The 23,845-nt window shown below is 36.1% G+C and overlaps 1 protein-coding gene across 1 annotated transcript in view; it reads left to right on the top strand.

Annotated features, from left to right (window-relative positions):
- The first annotated feature begins 2,375 nt into the window (after positions 1 to 2,375).
- Positions 2,376 to 23,845, top strand: part of HTR2C (5-hydroxytryptamine receptor 2C) — a 189,280-nt gene continuing 167,810 nt past the window's right edge. The window contains 2 exon segments of the mRNA XM_033201443.1: positions 2,376 to 2,410; positions 7,342 to 7,655. Of these exon segments, the coding sequence (XP_033057334.1) occupies positions 2,376 to 2,410; positions 7,342 to 7,655 (349 nt within the window).

Below are 23,845 nucleotides of genomic sequence, written 5' to 3'. Positions count from 1 at the left end.
GTGGTGGGCGCCTGTAGTCCCAGCTACTCGGGAGGCTGAGGCAAGAGAATGGTGTAAACCCGGGAAGCGGAGCTTGCAGTGAGCTGAGATCCGGCCACTGCACTCCAGCCTGGGCGACAGAGCGAGACTCCGTCTCAAAAAAAAAAAAAAAAATTATACTAATATTTGAATACATAAAAATAAATATTGAAAACCATTTTAATACTTTTGGCATAAAGAAAAGGGAAGAATTCTGATATTTATTGAGGGCTAAGAATCAGTATGGGACCTTTTGGTTTCCGTTACCGTTTTTTCAGACCTTCCAGAGAAAGAGATGTCTGTGTTGTCTGGTAAAATTTATGGGACAGAATTGGCCTGACTAATGGTCAGAGTGATCTCTCTCTCTCTCTCTCTCTCTCTCTCTCTCTCTCAGAATATTTTGAGTTCCTAGATATTAGAAGGCCACATTTTATGTATTACTGTAGTAAGCGGATGATTTTGAGATTGATTTTTGTGTAGGTAGCACTGATAGAACTGACAAATGAGAGCTAAGGGATGAAGAAGGGAGAAAATATTAAATATGTATCTTGAATGACAAAGATCATGCTATTAAATGAGACGGGAAACATAGGGAGATGTGATTTGTTCTCGTTGAATTTTACTTCCAAATTTCTAGAAGGAGCTAGAAGCACACTAAAGAAAGCTTATCAAGTCTTATCAAGACAGATTTTCATGATCATATTTATTTTAAATATTTATAAACTAGACAAAACAGATGATCTTTCAGTGTTATTCCATGTTCTCAAGCTATTCAATTATCTGTCTTTCTCACCCTCTGTCTCTCACATTCACACACATACCCCTAAATTCTTCTCATTGATAGCCCAGTGTATGTGAATTTAGCAGTGTCATGATTCTGACTCTTAAATAGCTTTGTAATATCAGAAAAGAATACAGTTAGATGTTTGGTGTGGGTAGAGAGTATAATCAAAATCCTAAATTGAAAATATAGGAGAGAGGTTCTTTTTTTTTTTTTTTTTGAGACGGAGTCTCGCTCTGTCGCCCAGGCTGGAGTGCAGTGGCCGGATCTCAGCTCACTGCAAGCTCCACCTCCCGGGTTTAAGCCATTCTCCTGCCTCAGCCTCCCGAGTAGCTGGGACTACAGGCGCCCGCCACCTCGCCCGGCTAGTTTTTTTTTGTATTTTTTTAGTAGAGACGGGGTTTCACCGTGTTAGCCAGGATGGTCTCGATCTCCTGACCTCGTGATCCGCCCTTCTCCGCCTCCCAAAGTGCTGGGATTACAGGCTTGAGCCACCGCGCCCGGCCTAGGAGAGAGGTTCTTAGCAAATTTGCATCCAGTTTACTTTTTGCCAATACTTTAACATACCAAATATAGTTAGTGCTAAATGATGAATAATCTACTATGTAAATATTTGGTTGGATTTGATGCAGCAAATAACTCTTTAAAAAATAACCTACAGAAATAAAAGATATTCACTCTGAAATTCTTTGAAAAGTTGTTTGATTTTTCATGTTTTCTGCCTAGTACTTTAGAAGATGTATTGTTACTTGTTAATCCAGAAAAGAAACTAAAGATTTTTGTTCCAATTGTCTAGTGCAACTAATCTTTAGTTTGTAATTTTCAGTATTATGCCATGTGCTCTTTCTCTAATATATCATCTGTTGGCTACTAACTGATCAGTACTAGAGTGGTTGCTATATTTAATATAATAAATTTAATCAATTCATTTATTTAGTATAAACCTGTTGCTGCCCTCTGGAGAATGTTGTTGGTTAATGCAAAAGTATAAAGAGAACTATGTAATTGCAGGTTTCACTTTGAAGCAATCAAAGCTAGAAATATATAAAATGTGTTCAGTTTATAGAATGCCTAAAACTTGTTTTGGTTTTCCATGTTGCTATAAGATGAAACCTTTTTATTTTAGATATGCTATTTAATTATTGGATCACATATTTTCTCCCAATGGTTTGCAAATTAAGAAGAATATATTCTTAATTTTTTTCAAAACATTCATTTGAAGCCATGTGTACTCCAAGAGGGGGAAATATGGTATAAACCATGTATAAATAAAACATATACGGGAAATTTTTAAAAACTGTGATGATAAATAATTGAAAAATCTGCTCTCTTTGCTATATTTTATCATTTACATAGTATAACATACTTACCTGTTTGCTGAATTAAGTAATAACTGTTTCTTATCACCATTAAGTGCATTTAAGTTTATTTAATTGGTTACTGTGCAAGTTATTTGGACATTTAACTGATTTTCTCTTTCTCCTTTTTTCTCCCCAGAAAGGATGATATGATGAACCTAACCTGTTAATTTCCTCTTCTCAATTTTAAACTTTGGTTGCTTAACACTGAAGCAATCATGGTGAACCTGAGGAACGCGGTGCACTCATTCCTGTAAGGATGTTACTACTTATTATTTTAATTAAAAGATAATTTTGCTTGGTAGCTTGCTCAACATGTTAAAAAATGCTTCTATATGACCAGCTATATTTGCCTCAATCTGCATAAATGGCTTACATCCTGAAAGACTAATATTATGGGTGTCTCCTCTTCAAAAATAATTAATGAGAAAAAATAATTTGGACTCTAATTAAGCACTACAGCTCATGTATTTAAACAAGTAATATGGTAATAATGCCCTAAATTCAAATAATCTCAATGTTCATGGTTACTTTTTCCGTGCGTAAAACTTAGAAAGGAAAAAGTTTCTTTTCTTTCTTGCGTGAACTGAACAGTTAAGAGAATGAAATGCCTCTGGTTTTGTGAAGAATAGTTGAGGTAGCAAAAGAAAAGGTCAGAAGTCAGGGGGTAGGGCCTGATGATGTAGCTGGGTGGGAAAAACCAATGTCATCCTCAGAAGTCTTGATGCAGTGACCCAGTTACAGCCAATAGTATACAGCATAAAGGGTGTAGGTAAAGATACAGGAGATTCAAATAAAAAGCAATTCTAAATTTGATCTAATCCAGGTATACCTTCCTTTTACATAGTAAAATGTTGGAGTGGTTTCTTCCAAACCTGCTTTTTGAGGAACGGGGCATAGAAAAAAAAGATCCAAAGCTTGTAAACTCTGATCAGTGTAGTTGAGAAACCCCAAATCTCCTTGCTCCTAGGTAGTCTCCTTTATGATTCTTGTAAAAGACTTCACCCAGGAAAAGTTTACAGTGTGGTGGAGACATAAAGTTCAGCAACACTGGATCCTCTGCAATGTGCATCACCATGGCCCATCTTGAGTGTCATTGTTGTGATGATAGTCTCAAGTACGGAAGAGTCCAAGAGAACTAGAGCAGACAACTGGGAAAGAAAAGAGTGAAGGACAACGATAAAGAAGGGAAAAGAAGAGTTGGGTATGGGAAAATGAAAGGACAAGTGTTCCTACTCCATGAGCCTCTGCCAGCCTAGTATATAGCCATTGGCCAATATACCAAAGTGTATGGCTGCCGTAAAGGGCACCAAATTATTCTGCTATGAAATTAACTAAAGAATTCATATATAATTTTTTAAAATTCTATTGAAACAAGGAACCATTCCTGTCTTCTAACAATGTCCATTGTCCTACGTCATAGAAAAACGCAGTAGATTTTAAATATATTCGACTTTTTATTTTATTTTATTTTTATTTATTTATTTTTTTTTTGAGAGGGAGTGTTGCTCTGTCGCCCAGGCTGGAGTGCAGTGGCCGGATCTCAGCTCACTGCAAGCTCCGCCTCCCGGGTTCACGCCATTCTCCTGCCTCAGCCTCCCGAGTAGCTGGGACTACAGGCGCCCGCCACCTCGCCCGGCTAGTTTTGTATTTTTAGTAGAGATGGGGTTTCACTGTGTTAGCCAGGATGGTCTCGATCTCCTGACCTCGTGATCCGCCCGTCTCGGCCTCCCAAAGTGCTGGGATTACAGGCTCGAGCCACCGCGCCCGGCCACATTCGAATTTTTAAATTAAATTATCATTTTGTTTATCTACTAAGAATGTAAAATTATATTTTCATTAAAACTTTAGTAGCAATGAGTAAATTATATGCATTTCAGAGAGAAATTGTGACTTTCGTGTACATATTTTATGAGATTCCTATGAGCTTAAAAACAATTAGGATAAGCTTTAAGAGCAAGACAAATTACTCCTCTTTTGTAAAAGGACTTTATAATTTCACTGAGCATGTAAGTATTAAAAATTATATTTAATTATAATACAGCCAATTCTTCATTGCAAAACTGAAGAATAAAGGATTAAACTTTAATAAAAATCATAAAATCTTGTCTATAAGTAGTGCTCAATAAAAATGTATTAAACTGAATTTAATTGAAACCAGGAAAGTGAAGTAGATACTTTTCAATATTTATCCTAACACCATTACCTTATTTTGTAATTCACAACAGATATGTTTAGATCTTACAAAACTCCTTCCTTCAATAATTAAGTATTTTTCTCACAGATTCTTTAATTAAAAAAAAAATTCTGACCGGTAGAGATAGGCTAGATAACTACTTGAAACAGTCCAAACTCAAAGATACTCAAATTATAAAATTCATAATTTGACATAATGTTCTTCGTGCATGTTTTTGTTATGTATAATTTTGTCCTGTACTCCTCTACCATTTTTAGGGACATGTGAAAGAATTTCGATGTTTCCACAATTTACTCAGAAAATTTGAAGCAGACTGCATACACCCCTAGGACCTTATTCTATAGGTTTAAGGATAAATTTATTTGTCATTCTGCAATCAACAACCAAAGACAGAGTTTAGTATCTGAGATAAATTTTTGTGGCACTACTTGAGATGATCATCAGCTAATTTAAAACAGAACATTGTTTTCTAAAATGCCAGCAGAACAAGTTTTTTATCAGCTAGGCCAGAAAAGACTCTGGAAAATGTACTGGATTTAAGATTACTTTTCTGAGTCCAGTTCTTCAAACATAGACATCATCTCAAAATAAAATCTAGACTTAAACTATCCTGGCAAATTTTGAAATACATGAGTTGAGATATAGCAAACATAAAATACTTTTGTTTAACTATGAAACAGACAGAAGGTACCTCCAGCATTTACTGAGGGCCTTTTATGACACAGGTATTATTATTAAGTTTGACATATACCATTTAATTTTCACAACAACCATGTGATGGACATCGTCCTTGTACAGATGAAGTTGATGTTGTGATAGGTTAAGTGACTGGTCAAAAATTACTGAAGTCAGGTGGCCAGGACATTGGCCACATGCCACATTCAATAAATACAGTGACAGAGTAATCAAAGCTGAGAACAAATAATTTGTTTCTATTTATTTGGTCCTTTATTTCAATAATTTTTACTTATATTAATCACAGATTAATTATGAGATAGATTTTGGAATCCTGTATTATTTTTGCCTATTTTGTATGTTCTGGGAAAATAATACTTTTGGAAGAATTTACTGATTAATTCTCATCATTTGATAAGAATTGCGATTTCTCTGATAATAGTAGTGAGCAATGAGTCCATTAAATCACACATGTATTATCCCTGTCTGGAGATACTATCTTCAGTTCAAAGAACAAGTGACTGGGATAATGACATAAAAATACATAACATGCCTGTAATCCCAGCACTTTGGGAGGCCGAGACGGGCGGATCACGAGGTCAGGAGATCGAGACCATCCTGGCTAACACGGTGAAACCCCGTCTCTACTAAAAATACAAAAACTAGCCGGGCGAGGTGGCGGGCGCCTGTAGTCCCAGCTACTCGGGAGGCTGAGGCAGGAGAATGGCGGAAACCCGGGAGGCGGAGCTTGCAGTGAGCTGAAATCTGGCCACTGCACTCCAGTCCGGGCGACAGAGCGAGACTCCGCCTCAAAAAAAAAAAAAAAAAAAAAAAAAAATACATAACATGGAGAACACATAGACTCTGAATGTTATGTCATGTGTTCCATCTCCCTAATTTCAGAAAGAATCATCCTTCAACTATCTTGCATAGAAATTTATGTAGCATATATTGTGTGACCAGAGGCAATTTTCTCCTCTATAAATAATATCAAGGTTGAACAACACTACATACAGGAAACATATCCTCATGTTGCTGATTAACATTAATTAAATAACTATTACTACACATGGAAAAAACATAAATCAGTCATTCACAGGTAATATTTCTTGGTTTTAAGCAGGAAATATTGAACATGCTTGGCTGTGTTGTCTATTTTATTAAGGAAAAAATGTGTAGCTTTATTAGACATTTTAGGAGCTTACGCTTTGAGAGAATACTTATGTACATAACTCGAATAAATCTCATGTCACCATAGGGGGATATTAATTTAGAATGTGCAAATGACAACCACATCCATCTCTTGCAATAGCCTGCCACCTGACCTGAAATTCCTACTGGTAGAATCTACCTAAGGACCATCATGAGAAATGTACATTTTAAATGACTTAAGAGATTTAGTTCCAGTGCTTGAAAAGTAACAAATCCATAGGCATTAATCATCACCACAAATCATTATCTAGCCAAGAACAGGACCCAGAAAATATAAGACAAGACGGAAATGCGGAGAGTGGCAGGTAGAAGGAAAGTTTATAGCACAAAACATTAAGAAACAATTGAACCAGCATAATGACACTTTGCAAATGTGAAAAGGTAGAAAAACTTCTAAAAAGAAATGAATGGGTACTCTTGTCAAAACCCACTGTACCTCTTCCAGAGGCTTGACTGAAGTTGGTCTGATGGCAACTTAATTCCTTCTTAGCCTTGAATCAGTAGAATGCAATTTCCAGTTTCCTTGTTAGGGTAATGGATCCTTTAAGGAAATCTCCCTTCATTCTGTTATCAGCTGTCTCAGAACATATCTAAAGGAAATAGTATTTTTAAAATATAAAGAATAGACTATTAGAGCAAATCAAGCAATATTGTGGTTTCAGATCACAGTAAAAGTTTAAAACATAGACTTTGAAATCAGTAGGACCTGAGTATGGACCCTGGCCCCGCCACTTACTGACTGTTTGGGCTTGAAAGTTACTTACCCTTTCTGAACTTTACCCAGTCTTCTCATTTACGTGATGGATATAAATTATAACTGACATCATGAGGTTGTTTAATAAGATCAAATGAGATTATACATACATGTTTCAGCAAACTAAGTGCCTAACTCATAATAATATCACTCAATAAAAGTTGGTGATTTTTGGAGAGAAAGAAGAAATACTGAGATTTAATTAAGAGAGTAGAAATAATGATGATGACAATAATGATAATGATGACAATGATCCTTGGAGAAGCAGTTGTTTTGCATGAGCAACATATTGTGTATAAGTAATATAATACGTACCTGATTATCTTTTTTTCTTCTTAATTTTCAGCGTGCACCTAATTGGCCTATTGGTTTGGCAATGCGATATTTCTGTGAGCCCAGTAGCAGCTATAGTAACTGACATTTTCAATACCTCCGATGGTGGACGCTTCAAATTCCCAGACGGGGTACAAAACTGGCCAGCACTTTCAATCGTCGTAATAATAATCATGACAATAGGTGGCAACATACTTGTGATCATGGCAGTAAGCATGGAAAAGAAACTGCACAATGCCACCAATTACTTCTTAATGTCCCTAGCCATTGCTGATATGCTAGTGGGACTACTTGTCATGCCCCTGTCTCTCCTGGCAATCCTTTATGGTAAGTACAATTTTATTCACTTTTCAATCTCATATAATGTTATAAATTGCTGTCATAGTAAACACTCATAAAGTTAATTATTTTACTTGTAACATTTGGAAAAAGACAAAAGCAAATTGTGTGACAGAAGGAGTTGGATGTATGTATCATATTTATTAAATAAATCAGTAACAGTCTTCCAAAAGCAAAACAGACAATTTATAATATATTAAAATCATACATAGATGCTCTCCAGCTTAGTGTCTTTGTAAACAGTGAATGAACAGTTAGTTGCTTTACAGTATACCGAATGGGACAGTAACAGAAACATCTTTCAACCCCTGTGTTCTGGGCAGTACATATACCTACTACCATCTCTGATACAAAGAAGGAAAAACAGGCTCATCCACTTTAATAAATATATTTTAAGAAATCCTTTTTAAAGCTGCCAAATTAAGTGCTTGACACAAAACAGGCACTCAATAATAGCTATTCTTCTTGTTCATGGAGTCTATAATTTCTGTTATTACAAAGAGACAAGAGATAGCAACATTAATTACTAAGTATTTAAGTGCAAGTTCATATTATCACTTTAAAAATTCAGGTATTGAAAGTTTCAATTGATTTTAAAGAGGTTTTTAATTTTTCTTTTGATTTTCTTCCATCCCTTCATTCTGTTCATTTTAACCTAAGGTTTCATTTCCAGCTAATATTTATGATGAACAATCAAATCGTTTATACAATTCTACAAAGTATGTTTACTAGGAAGTTGGAAAGCCCAGTTTGAATTTAATTGCTAATATGCTTATCTCACAAAGGAGTAAAATAGACTTCCAGTTGCCTGGAGTGTATAATGAAACTAGAAGAAATAATATTGAAAGTGTATCTAGTTGTGGAATCCTAAAAGAAAATAAATGCATCTAGAAAATAATCTCTCATGAAATGTAAAAATTAATTAGCCTGTTCTAAACCTGCAGCAATAGTAGATTATCTTAATAGGCATTTCATAAAGTGTTCTCAGGAAATATGCTTTTCTTATTCTTCATCAAGTTTCAATGATGCATTAGCCTTAAAGCACCAGTATTTTATCTGCTCAGTGGGCATTTTACCACTCTATTCCTCCAAAATTAAGAAAAGATTACTGGAATGAAGTGAAACTGTGATTTAGAAGGTACACTTTGTTCTGTGGTGTCTGTCTTGCCAGCTTCTCCCTTTTAAAAAATGTGAGTGGCCAAATAATGGTATTAACATAAATCCAAGCCTCTTAACATATCTATTCCCCTGCCCAAATAAACAAATAACAATATAAAAAACAATAAAACTACACAATACCACCATTAAGTGTGGAGAACATTCAAATTTCAAATTACCTGTAAGTAGAAAAACAAACAGGAAATAACATTGAACTATCTATTAGGCTTCTACCCCATGCTGTTGTGTAGAAGAAGAGTAGCCCAGGAAAAATAGCATGAAATAAACTAGAGGAAAGCTATTAGAAAGCCTAAGATTGATCTAAACTCACTGCAAGTGGCCAGGCCTGGTTACTCGCGCCTGTAATCCTAGCACTCTGGGAGGCCCAGGCAGACGGAGCAAATTTCACTGGAATTTGAAACCAGCCTGGCCAACGTGGTGAAACCCAGTCTCTACTAAAAATGCAAAAAAATTAGCCAGGCGTGGTGGTGGGTGCTTGTAATCCCAGCTACTCCAGAGGCTGAGGCAATAGAATTGCTTGAACCCGGGAGGCGGAGGTTGGTTGCAGCGACCCGAGATCACACCACTGCACTCCATCCTGGTGACAGAGCAAGAATCCATCCAAAAAAAAAACAACAACAACAACAAAAACACCACAAGCAAGTAAGTCTACCCCAAGTATGAAAATACTGAAAAGTTTCTCTAGAAGGTTAGCCTTTAGATAAGGTACTGAAAAGTATGCATAAAAAAAAAAAAAAAAAGCACAGTGAAAAGAAAAAGAAGCAAGAGGGGGAAATTTATCATCTCACAATACAGAAAATGTCAAAATATTAGGGCCCATCATCCCTCCCTCTACTGTCTCCCACTGTCCCCCAAAGGCCCTCCAGTAAAGAAACCATACTTTGATACACAAAGAGAAGAGGATGCTCTTGAGCTTGGAATTTTGGAAGCTACCTACAAACTGCCAGTCATGTTCATAGAAATTCTGAGATGCAACCAATCTTCATCTATACCAAGGTACTGTAGAAAGAAATCAGAATGTGAGAATAGAAAGAAGGCATTTGATGAACATTCCCTCCAATAAAGAATGATCGGCCGGGCGCGGTGGCTCAAGCCTGTAATCCCAGCACTTTGGGAGGCCGAGACGGGTGGATCACGAGGTCAGGAGATGGAGACCATCCTGGCTAACACCGTGAAATCCTGTCTCTACTAAAAATACAAAAAATTAGCCGGGCGAGGTGGCGGGCGCCTGTAGTCCCAGCTACTCCGGAGGCTGAGGCAGGAGAATGGCGTGAACCCGGGAGGCGGAGCTTGCAGTGAGCTGAGATCCGGCCACTGCACTCCAGCCTGGGCGACAGAGCAAGACTCCGTCTCAAAAAAAAAAAAAAAAAAAAAAAGAATGATCAAGCAGAAGAACATGCTAGCAAAACACTTCAAAACAATATCTTCAAACAAGCATGTTAAGGTATTAAAAAATATACCTTGAAGTAGTAATCTAATAACTAAGAATAGAAATGGCCAAAAAATAGGACAATATGAAGCAAAATTAACTGAATTCAGGACAAATAAAACAGAAGAAAAAGACATCATGTCAGGAATGAACATGAAAAGCACCCAACAAAGAATTGATTCATATGAAACTTAATAAGGAGTATAGAAAAAAAACAGGTTAATAAAGAGAATGAAGATGAGACAAAGAAAGAAGTAAAATACATCAGAAAGAGAGTGGTTGAAATGAAATATCAGCAAAAATGATCAAATGTATGTATGAGAATCCTTGAAAAAGAACAAATAGTAAAACATAATTAGTATTTAAAACTATAATCCAAGAATGTCTTCCAGAAATAAAAGAGAATCTGACTCTACATATTGATAGGTTCAACCCAGTGCTAGAAAACTGACCTGAAACAAAGAACTCAGAGATAAATCTGAGACACTGGATTTTCAATATAAAGAAAAAATCCTCAGGGTTTCCAAGCAAAAGGAGGAAAAATTTACAAGAGCAAGAGCGTTAGACTGGCCTTACTTGTCAAAAAAAAAAAAAAAAAAAAAGACAAAACAAAGCAATAGTGAAACAATACTTTCAAAAACAACCATTTATAGGACATTCTTTGAAAGGCAAATTTATACAGTCAGGAAACAGATTAGCAGTTTCAATGGCTAAAAGTGGGAAGATGACTTCAAAAAGGCATTTATTTTGGTATTATAAAACTGTTCTAGGCCGGGCGCGGTGGCTCAAGCCTGTAATCCCAGCACTTTGGGAGGCAGAGACCGGCGGATCACGAGGTCAGCAGATCGAGACCATCCTGGCTAACACGGTGAAACCTCGTCTCTACTAAAAAAAATACAAAAAACTAGCCGGGCGTGGCGGCGGGCGCCTGTAGTCCCAGCTACTCGGGAGGTTGAGGCAGCAGAATGGCGTAAACCCGGGAGGCGGGGCTTGCAGTGAGCTGAGATTCGGCCACTGCACTCCAGCCTGGGCAACAGAGCGAGACTCCGTCTCAAAAAAAAAAAAAAAAAACTGTTCTATATCTTGATTGTGGTGATGGTTATACAATACATATATACATAAAAATTTGAAGAGCTATAAATTCTAGTACACAGTTTTAAAAAGGTGAATTTTACTCTATATAACAGATGCCATAAATTTAAAAATATTTTTAAGTACACAAAAAGGTTTGGAAAAATGAATCTATATCTAGACAAGTTGTCCATTAAGACCATAAAAAGTTTAAGTCTTTTAAAATTCAGGGAATTCTGTACCACAAGCCCTTTTAAAAAATAAAATAGTGGAGGTCAGGTGTGGTGGCTCATGCCCTTAATCTCAGTACTTTGGGAGACTGAGGCGGGCAGATCATTTGTGGTCAAGAGTTCGAGACCAGCCTGGCCTACTGGGTTTCTTTAGTAGAGACCCTGTATCTACTAAAAATACAAAAAAAAAAAAAAAAAATAGCTGGGTGTAGTGCTGCCTGCCTGTAATCTCAGCTCCTTGGGAGACTGAGGCAGGAGAATTGCTTGAACCCAGGAGGCGGAGGCTGCAGTTAAGCCAAGATTGAGCCACTGCAATCCAGCTTGGGCGACAGAGGGAGACTTGTCTCAAATAAAATAAAATAGAATAAAATAAAATTACAAAATAAAGCAAAATAAAATAGTGGATGGGATTCATCTAACAAAGCAATGACTGGGATAATTTCATCAAAAAGACTGATGATAAACATTTAATAAATTTAACTTTAGAGTTAAAATAAAAGAAATGGTATTATAAGAGCAGAAAAATACTATGTCATATAATATATATTACATTTTATCTGTTCTAACAATCTGGAAACAATGCAACCAAAAATTAGGAAGAGAAAGAGGAAGGGGAAGAGGAGTGTAGAATCGCTTCACTGATTCTTCTATAAACGAATAAGAATTAAATTATAACCTTAAAAAACTGGCAAATCAGAAAGTAATAGAATTGATAAGAAAACATGAGTCTAGGGTCATTAAGCATGTTATAAATATAAAGTTAACCACTAGAACAAAAATACACACCTTCTTAAGCACCAGAGGAAATGTAATCAGTAGAAGAGCCAAACCAGTCAATAGAGGAAGAAATAGAAGAAAATAAGGCTTGGCACGGTGGCTCACGCCTGTAATTCCAGCACTTTGGAAGGCCGAGGCGGGCAGATCACGAGGTCAGGAGATCGAGACCATCCTGGCTAACACGGTGAAACCCCCTCTCTACTAAAAAATTAGCCAGGCGTGGTGGTGGGCGCCTGTGGTCCCAGCTACTCCGGAGGCTGAGGCAGGAGAATTGCCTGAACCCGGAAGGCGGAGCTTGCAGTGAGCCAAGACTGCGCTACTGCACTCCAGCCTGGGCAACAGAGTGAGACTCCATCTCAAAAAGGAAAAGAAAAGAAAACATACAAATACACTTAACATTATATGATGATTTAATATGACAGAGTTGAAATCAAACATATCAGGAAGTAATAATAATAAACTCGAATGAAGAAGCTATCACTCTATTAAACATAAAAGATTTTTAATTAGGCTTCTGAAGAAGACCCAGTATATTCCATATACAAAAGTAACCCTTACAATCCAGGGATTAGTAAGCGCTAAAAATAAAAGGGTAGGTGAAAGTATACCAAGCAAATGGTAACAATAAAGCAGAAATTGCTATCTTGATATCTGACAAAAGAAATTGGAAGTAAAAAATGATAAGAGTGAAAAAGGAAGATGCTTATTAATGATAAAAGAAAGCTACAATTAACTACAAAGAAATGGCAGTTAAGAATATCTCTGCATCCAATAAAACAGAAATGACTTTTATAAAGGAAAATCTAAAAAAGGTGGAAGAATACATTTATGGGTGCATTCTAATAATGGGAGATTTTAATATACTGTACTCAGTAGAAGAAAGACTGGACCAAAAAAAGAATATAGATCTTATGAATGTAGATTGAACTTTACACTCTTATCATAGAAAGTATACCTTCTTAAGTGCACATGAAGTACACAAAATTTAATCATATATTAGGTCACAAGAAAGGTTAAAGTAGAATTTTATAAAAAGTTCTTTTTGATAACAATGTAACAATACTAGAAAGTACTAACAACAAAAGCTTTAATATCATCTTGGAACCATAAATTTTAAACAGCTCTTGTGGGAAAAGAAGAATGCAAACAGAAATTATCAAATTTGTTTTAAAATATGATAGCATAAACACTGCTTTATCAAAATCTATAGGATACACATAAAGGAGTGAACAAAGGAACGAACATTCATAATTCCAATTACATTTATCAGTAAAAAACTAAAGTATATGAATAAATTCCCATTAAACAATCTTGAAAAAGGACCAAAAAAGAAAACGAAAGAAAGCACAAAGCAGAAAAAAATAATAAAGATAACAGCAATAATTCACTGGGTAGAGAACAATAGAGAAAAAAAGGACAGTATACCTAATCAAGAAATTAAACACCTGGCTCTTTTTTTTCTTTTCTTTTCTTTCATTTTTTGTTTTGTTTTGTTTTGTTTTGTTTTGAGAAGGGATCTCACTCTGTCACCCAGGCTAGAGTGCAGTGGTACGATCTCAGCTCACTGCAACTGTCGTCTCCTGGATTCAAGTGATTCTCGTGCCTCAGCCTCCTGAGTAGCTGGGATTACAGGCGTGCACCACAGCACCCAGCTAATTTTTTATGTTTTCGGTAGACATGGGGTTTTACCATGTTGGCCAGGCCACTCCTGACCTCAAGTGATCCACCCGCCTCAGTCTCCCAAAGTGCTGTGATTACAGGCATGAAACAGCATGCCAGGGCACTCCTGGGCTTTTAAAAGATTTTCACAAAATGGAAAATTACTAGCTAGTTTTAACAAGGAAAAGGAATAGAGCATAAATATATCAAATAAAATATGAGAGGGAATATTACCATAGAAAAAAATAAATTTTGTAAATCATGAGATTACCTTGTAGATTTATATGCAAATCAATTGAAAACATAAAAAATAGATAATTTATCAGAGGAATCCAGGTTAACAATATTGACCCCATGAGATATAGAAGGAAACAGACAAATTTCAGTAGAAGAAATAGTTATCAAGGAAACTATTGCACAAAAATCCCACCAGACTCAAATAGTTTCACTGGGAGGCTGAGGCAGGTGGATCACTTGAGCCTAGGAGTTCGAGAACAGTCTGGGCAACATAGTGAAACCCCAGTCTCTACAACAACAACAAAATTAGCCAAGGGTGGTGGCGGGCACCTGTAGTGCCAGCTACTTGGGAGGCTGAGATGGGAGGATGGCTTGAGCCCTGGAGGTCGAGGCTACAGTAAGCCGTTTTCATGCCACTACACTTCAGCCTGGGTGACAGAGCCAGACCCCCACCCCCCCAAAAAATATATATATTTAAATATATATATACACATTTGTGAATATTTGAATTATACATATATATACGGTCCTTAAATACATGAAAATACGTTTAATCTCAATCATTAGAAGAAAAATGCAAAATAAATGACACCACAATACCATTTTTTAACCTATCAGATTGGCAAAATATGACAAGCTTGAATTGCACTGTGGCAAGGCTGTGGAGACATCAGTACTCTTGTATATTGCTGGTGGGAATGTCAATTTCTGCAAACCATTTTGGAGGAAAATCTAACAACACTGAAAAAAACTACATATGAGATTATGTTTTAACTCAGAAAACTAACATCTAAAGTGTTCACTGGATGATAAACTTGTGATAATAGCAAAATATATATGTGTGAGATTATTCATATGAGCATTATTTGCAATTGCAAAGTATTCTAAATAACCTAAGTTCTATATATAGGGAGATTAATTAAATATATTACAGACTATCCACAAAATGGGATTATTTTTTTTTAAATAAGGAATTTCTTTATTAACTGAAATGGATTATAAACAGAATCCAAAGAATCTAATTCTATTTGAAATTAATAACATAACCACACTGAAGTACAAAAAGATCTAACCTAAGTAACTTTAAAACAGAGTATTTGTACATTATACATTCTGTCTATATATAAGTAAAATCTAAATACTAGGTTTGCTTTTTATTGGTGTTATGCAATAGTGATTGCATAACACCACCAATATTGTTAGTGTATTCTGGGATTCTGTAAGTGTGTAGGTATACCAAACATAATAGAAGCCAGATTTCTCACTGTTGCATAAGGTAGTTAAAAATTCGAAAAGGGGAAGGAAATAATGAACTCTACATCGTTGGACTAATTCATGATATCCGTGTAAATTCATAGTGGTAATAGATTATAACTAGCTAGCTAGAGAGATAACATAATATTTATATATATACTTGGAATTATTTCCTAGTCTGTTCACTAAGACAGTTTAGCACCATTGTCACATGAGTAGCAATGAGCAAAAACAGAAAGAGAAACTCCTTGGGGAAATAGTTAATTTCAGGAATGGGGCAGAAAAATTACAACACGAGATTGGGAGGGCCAGGCACGGTGGCTCACGCCTGTAATCTCAGCACTTTGGGAGGTTGAGGCAGGCAGATCACGAGGTCAGGAGTTCAAGACCAGCCTGGCCAATATGGTGAAACCCTGTTTCTATTAAAAATACAAAAATTAGCTGGGCGTGGTGTCACGCAACTGTAGTCCCAGCTACACGGGACGCTGAGGCAGAACTGCTTGAACCCGGGAGGCAGAGGTTGCAGTGAGCCGAGAGCCGAGACTGCACCACTGCACTCCAGCCTTGGCGACAGAGCAAAAGCAAGACTCCGTCTCAAAAAACAAACAAAAAAACAAACAAAAAATACACACATGAGATTGGAACACCTTTTGAGTTGAAAAGTAAGGAAGTGAACAAAGAATGATGGAAACATCAAAAATAAATAAATAAACAAATCACAGGAGCCAGCTTAACAGAGCCCCCAAAATCTGGGAACATTCAAACATTAAGTTTAAATTAAAGTTCTGATGCCAACAAAAATAGAGTAAACCCACTAAAGACTATCTCTTCTTTTGTATTCAATCAATAACTCTGCAAAAAAATTCAAAAGCAACTACCTGAGGACTCAGAAAAATAAACAAAAACAGATTGAAGGGAAATCAAAACTTAGAGAAATAACCTATATGGAAATGAGGTTCTCTTTTTTTTCCTCTCTTTTCTCTAGTAGCTTTGCCCCAGGGACAGGACTCAGTCACATAGCTGCATGGTGGTAGCCCAGGAGTGGCTTAAATCCTTATGGAAACCCAATCTTTCCAGCCAGAGTAACTGGCAAAAGGGGTCTCTATAGTTTCCTTAATGTAGGGAAATACAGTTTTCCCTCACCTTTTTGTCTCATGGCTTTGTTTGGAGAAGACCTTAGTCAGAGAGCTTTGATGGTATGAGCACTAAAATTTTGAAGAAACCCTTTCTTTTTGGCCAGCAGACCAGAAAAAGTGGACTTTGTGGACCAGAGAGTATGGAAGGGAACCCCATAGAGTAGACAGCTGGTAAAAGATTTTCTTAATTCTGGGTTTAAACCTGAAAAAGTGCCAGTCTTAATGCTGAGCTTTAAGTAAACAGGATAGACTCCAAGAAGCATAGAAAAGCTTTAGAAAATTTTATGTATTTAAACATCCATCCAAGTCAGAGATCATGCCCTGAATGACGTGTGTGGGACAGACTCAAAGCAGCATAGCCAAAGTTATGAAAACAAAACACATTGAATCCACTCACCACAGAGGCAAGACTGAACTTTAAGTCTGAATTTAACTGGGTTTTCAATGCCTACTAAATCAAACAAGTAAACAAAACGCTTGCATTCTCAAGCAGATTTTAACAAGACCTAACGTGTACAAAATTTAACACTCAGAATATCCGGGATATAATGTAAAATTGCTTGACATAAAATATATCCAGAAAAATGACTAACAGATATCAACCTCAAATTACCAAGGTGTTGCAATTGTCAGTCAAAGCTTCTAAAGCAGCTACTCTTGCAATATTTTATGTACTAATGAATAGAAATTAATGGAAATATGGATGCTCTCAAAGGAAAAATAAATTATTAAAAATTGAAAATTTTAGGACATAAAAATAGAATATCTAAATTTAAAAAATATATAGCATAGGCTTAATAACAAAGTAGACATGACAGAGGAAAGAGTCAGTCAATTTGAAGATGAATCGATAGAAATTATTCAAACCGAAGAATAGAAACACTGAGGAAAAATGAACAATGCCTCAAGAACCTGTGGGTTTCAACCAAATTAGAGAAAATTTGTGCCATTAGAGTCCCAAAGGGAGAAGAGAAAAAGATGAGTTAGTGCAGAAAGAAAATTTGAACAAAAATGGGCAGTGATTGCCCCAATTTGGTGAAAGAAAACTTTAGAGATTCAAGAAATTCAGCAAACCTTGAACAGGATGAACTCAAGGAAAACCATGCCCAGACACATTATAATCAAATTGTCAACACTGGTAATAAAAAGGAATGAAATACTGATACACATAATGACATGGAAGAATCCTAAAATAATTAAGTTGAGTGAAAGAAGTCACACAAAAAGAGTACATACTACGTGTCCATTTATATAGAATTTCAGAAACTGCAAACTAATCTACAGTGGCAGAAAGAACAGCAGTAGTTGCTGGGGACAATCATGAATGGGGTGGTGCAGATGAAAAGGGTTATTAAATGGCAAGGAGAGAAGTTGAGGCGCAGTGGATATGTTGATTATCTAGATAGTAGTGATAATTTCACAAATATTGTACATATATATGTCAAAACATCACATCGTACATTTTAAATATATATAGTTTATGTTTGCCAATTATATCCAGTAAAGCTGTTAAAAATTGTAAGATGTAGCTAAAGTAGTGCTTAGAGGAAGATTTGTGGCATTAATTACTTATTTTAGAAAGCAAGGACTGTCCCAAATCAGTAGTTGAAACCTCTACTCTTAGAAACGAGAAATGAAGAGCAAATGAAACCCGTGCAGGCAGAAGAAAGAAAATAAGAAAATTCAAAGCAGAAATTATTAAGATTAAAAATAGGAGAGCAATAGAGGAAAACCAGTGTATGCCAAAGCTTATTCTTTTACAAAAGTAATGAAATTGACAAACTACCAGCAAGACAATCAATTTAAAAAGAGAGAAAACTCAAATTACCAGTGTCAGTTATTAAAGAAGTAGTATCACTGCAAAACTTGTAGACATTAAAAAATTATTCCTATCAATTCAACAACTTATATGAGATGAATCAATTCTCTTAAACATATAAACTGCCAAAGATTGCATATGAAAAAATGGTTAACCTGTTTAAATAGCTTAACTCTCATTAAGAGACTTAACTGAAGAGAAGACCCACAGAAGGGGAGAAAAATGTTTGCAAACTACCTATCTGACAAGGCATTAATAGCCAGAATATATAAGGAGCTCAAACAACTCCATAGGAAAAAGTCTAATAATCCAATACAAAATGGGCAAAATATTTGAATAGCCATTTAAAAACAAATGGCAAACAGGCACATAAAAAGGTGCTCAACATCATTGATCATCAGAGACATGCAAATCAAAACTACAAATTAAACTACAATCTCATCCTCGTTAAAATGACTTATGTCCAAAAGACAGGCAATAACAGATGCTGGTGAGAATGTGGAGAAAGGGGAACCCCTGCACACTGTTGGTGGGAATGTAAATTAGTACAACTCCATTAGTATGGCGAACAGTTTGGATGTTCCTCGATAAACTAAAGATTGAGCTACTATATTATCTAGCAATCCCACTGCTGAGTATATAAACAGAAGAAAGGAAATCAATATATAGAGAGACATCTGCACTCTCGTGTTTGCTGCAGCACTGTTCACAATAGCCAAGGTTTGGAAGCAACCTAAGTGTCCACCAACAGATGAATGGATAAAGAAAAGGTGGTACTTGTACACAATGGAGTACTATTTAGCCACAAAAAGAAGATTCAGTAATTTTCAACAACATGAATGGAACTGGAGGTCATTATGTTAAGTGAAATAACCCAGACGCAGAAAGACAAATATCACATGTTCTCACTTATTTGTGAAATCTAAAAATCAAAACAACTGAACCCATTGAGATAGAGAGTAGAAGGGTGGTTACCAGAAGCTGGGAAGGGTATTGGGGGGATGGATGGTAGTGGGAAAGGTTAATGAGTACAAAATATAGTTAGAAAGAATGGATAAGACTTAGTGCTTGATAGCACAACAATGTGACTATAGTCAATAAAATAATTGTACATTTTAAAATAACTTAAAGAGTATAATTGGATTGTTTGTAAGTCAATGGATAAATGCTTGAGGGGATGGATATCACATTCTTCATGATGTGATGAATATGCATTGCATGCCTGTATCAAAACATCTCAGGTACCCTATAAATGTATACATACTATGTACCTACAACAATTAAAAATTAAAAATTAGAAAAAATGTAAAAGCTTCTAAAAAATCTCTTTGCCTAGACAGCTTCACTAGCAGGTTCTACCATACATTTCAGGAAGAAAAAAATAAGAATTCTATACAATCTGTCCCAGAAAATAGAAGCAAAAGGAATACATTTATATCATTTACGAGACCAGGATTACCCTGATAATAAAACCAGAGACCTTATAAACAAGAAAATTAGGGGTCAATTGCTTCATTAATATAGATGCAAAAATAATCAAGATATATTAACAATTTAGTTCAGCAATATATAAAAGGGATAATACATTCTGATATAGCTGGCCCAACATTCAAAAATCAGTTAATGTTGATTATTGATCATCTGAATAGACTAAAGAATATAATAACCATATGATCATCTCAGTTTTGGATTAGTTGATGCAGAAAAGACATTTGGCGAAAATGAACTCCAAGATAAAAATGATCAACTGGGCTCAGTGGCTCAGACCTGTAATCCCAGCAATTTGGGAGGGAGTACAGGAATTTGAGAGCAGCCTGGGCAACCCGGAATACCCCAACTCAAAAAAAAAAAAAAGAGAGAGAGAAAGGAAGGAAAGAAGGAAGGAAGGAAGGAAGGAAGGAAGGAAGGAAGGAAGAAATTAGCCAGGCATGGTGGTACGTGCCTGTAACCCCATCTGATCCAGAGGCTGAGATGGAAGGATCACCTGAGCCCGAGGAGGTTGAGGCTGTAGTGAACCATGATTGTGCCACTGTACTTCAGCCTGGGTAACAGAATGAGACCCTGTCACAAAAAGAAAAAAATAAAGATTAAAACGCACCCAGAAAACTCAGAATAGAAGGGAAGTTCCTCAACTGATAAAGGGGATCTACAATTATCCTTAAGCAGACATTGTACTTTATAGTGAAAGATTGAATGATTTAACCTGAAGTTCAAGAATAAGATCAGGATGTCCACTTTCACCACTCTTATTCAACATCATACTGCAGGTCCTAGCCAGTGTAGTAACATAAGAAAAATTAATGAAATGCACATTGGAAAGAAAGGAACAGAACTGTTTTTGTTTGAAGATGACATAATTGTCTACATAGAAAATCCTAAGTGATCTACAAAGAAGCTTCTAGAAATAATACAGTAGCCTGCTTCCCAAAAGGGCCCCCAATGGTCCCTGCCACAATGATCCCCTCCTTTTTGGTGTGAGAATAGAGCAGAAGTGATTGGATGCTACTTCTGAGATTACGTTATAAAAGACTGTGACTTCTATCTTGCTTGCACTTTCTCTCTTGTTGGCACTCTCTCTTGCTCATTCACTGTCTTGTTCTGATTAAGCAAGCTACCATGTTGTAAACTGTCCTATAGAGAGGCCCACCCGGCAAGGAATTGAGAGAAGCCTCACACACCCAATGTGGGTCCAAGTCCTTCAATCCAAAAGCCAGCAAATTATATGAACCACATGAGCGAACATAGAAGTGGATTTTTCTCCAGATGAGCCTTAAGGTGGCTGCCACCTGACTGACACCTTGATTGCAGCCTATGAAACATGCTGAAGAAGAAGATATGATGTGACCCAATGCCTGATTCACAGAAACTGTGAAATAATGAATGTTTTTATAAGCTACTAATTTGGGGGATAATTTGCTGTGCATTCACAGATAACTAGAATAACTATTAAGTGAGTTTAGCAAGCTCTTAGGATGCAAGGTCCATATGCACAAATAAATTGTGTTTCTATGTAGAAGTGGTGGAAATTGGAAGTCAAAATTTTGAAGAGTACCATTTATAGTATCATAAAAATAATAAAATTATAAATGTAAATCTACCAGATTATGTGCAGGAGCTGTATGCTGCAAACTTCAAATCACTGATGAAATAGATTAAAGACCCAAATAAATGGAGAGATATATCCTGATTGTGGATTAGAAGAATCAATATTATTAAGACGTCAGTTTGCCCCCAAATGACCTGTAGATTAAACACAATTGCAACCAAAACTCTCAGTAGATTTTTTAATCAAAAAGCTGATTCTAAAATTTATGCAGAAAGGCAAAAGAACTACAATAGCTGAAACAGTTTTGAAAAACAGCAAAATTGGAGAACTCATAATACTGGAATTTAGGACTTACTGCCGAGCTACAGTAATCAAGAAGAATGGTATTGTTGGAAAGAAAAGTGCATATATGAATGGATATAAATAGGGGATCCAGAAAAGAACAAATACAATCAATTTTTTTTTTTTTACTAAAAGGCATTTCAGTGGAGAAAGAATAGTCTTTTCAACAAATGTTGAAACCCACATTCAGGAAATTTTCTACCTTATATAAAAATAAACTCAAAATGGAATATAGAGCTAAATTTAAAATGCAAAACTACTAAACTTCTGGAAGAAAACAGAAGAAAATCTTTAGGGATATTGGGTTAGGCCAAGAGCTCTTACCTATGATGTCAAAAGCCACAAGCCATAAAAAGAATGGGTAAATTGGAAGGCATCAAAATTAAAAGCTTTTGCTCTTTGAACAACAGGATTGAGCAAATGAAGTAAAGCCACAGATTAATAAAGAATATTCAGCAGCAACATATTCAGTAAATGATTTGTATCCTGAATAAAGAACTCTCAAAACTCAAAATAAGAAAAATGGTTAATAAAAAGTAACAAGTTATTTGAACAGAAACTTCACCAAGGAAGATATATAGCTATCAAATAAATATACAATAAAATGTCAAAACACACACACACACACAAAACAAAACAACAACAACAACAACAACAACAAAAGCCACTTGCTGGGTGTGGTGGCTCACACCTGCAATCCCACACCCTGGAATGCTGAGGCAGGAGGATCGCTTGAGCCTAGGAGTTCGAGACCAGCCTGGGCAGCAGGGCAAAACCCTGTCTCTACAAAAAATACAGAAATTAGCTGGGCATGGTGGTGTGTGCCTGTAGTTCCAGCTACTTGGAGGCTGAGGTGGGAGGATGGCTTGAGCCCAGAACCCAGGAGGTTTAGGCTGAGGCTGCAGTGAGCCGAGGTCACACCACTGCACTCCAGCCTGGTTGACAGAGCAAGACCCTGTCTCAAAAAAAAAAAAAAAAAAAAACTTAGAAGTCTTACAGTAGAGAGGCTCAAAAGCAGACAATGGCCCTGAAATGTGGCAAATAGCATGAAAGAGAACTGTAGGATCAAAAAAGATGGTCAATTTAGTGTCAGAAAGCTTCCCAGAGGAAGTGACATGTAAGTGGGGATCTAAAAGATATGCAGGAATTAATCTCATTACAACCTGAGTGACAGAGTGAGACGCTGTCTCAAAACAAAAGAAACAACAACAACAAAACAAAAAAGCATTTGTAGTAATTAACCAAAAGGATAATAATCATATATCTTTAAGGAAAAAATAAAAAATCACTGCTAGTCTAAATCTATTTTCATTATAACTGAAAGCAACCTCAAATTGCCCCTTACCATTACATGATAGTTCAATATATTTCATTCATAGAGCTGTTTGTGGATTAAAGCTAGGTTATAAATCGCGCTCTTTCAATTCCTATACAGATAACAGACTTTCAGGCTGAAGTTAGGTGATCATGAAGACTCGAACTTTTAAACATTCTTATTGGTGTAGGAGCTCAGATCACACCCATTTTCCTTGTGGCAGATTGGCATGTTGTTGTCTGAGTTGATGCATCTGTGTGTAAGTGCAGCTACCTCAAGAAATGGCTAACTTAAACGTTACCTTCAGAGGCAGTGAAACGTGAATTATCATTCTATCCCATCATTGCATTTCAACTAGCAATGAACTCTTGAAAAAAAAATGATAAAGAGTTTTGCTTCTGCTAAATTCTACTTGAAAACTCTGAACCTCTAACATTTACCCTGTCATTGTTCAAATAATTTTTTTTCTGGCTTTCTTTTCCCATCCTGTTATCCTGTCACTGTATGTGTATTTGAGGTGTCACATTTAATCTGTTCTGTCTTGTATTACTTTGAAGAAATTAGATATATATCTCAAATCTTTGTAAATAAATCAGTTACATAAAGATATATTATCCAGCTGTCAACACTGTCTAGAGGCAAGTCTTTAAGAAAGTTGTGTTTAATTATTCGTATGTAGCTTTG

This window comes from Trachypithecus francoisi, unplaced genomic scaffold, assembly GCF_009764315.1.
Source record: "Trachypithecus francoisi isolate TF-2019V2 unplaced genomic scaffold, Tfra_2.0 Lachesis_group6, whole genome shotgun sequence".
In the NCBI taxonomy this organism is placed as follows: domain Eukaryota; kingdom Metazoa; phylum Chordata; class Mammalia; order Primates; family Cercopithecidae; genus Trachypithecus; species Trachypithecus francoisi.
Note: the sequence above shows the minus strand (reverse complement) of the source record. Positions and strands in the feature narration are given on the sequence as shown.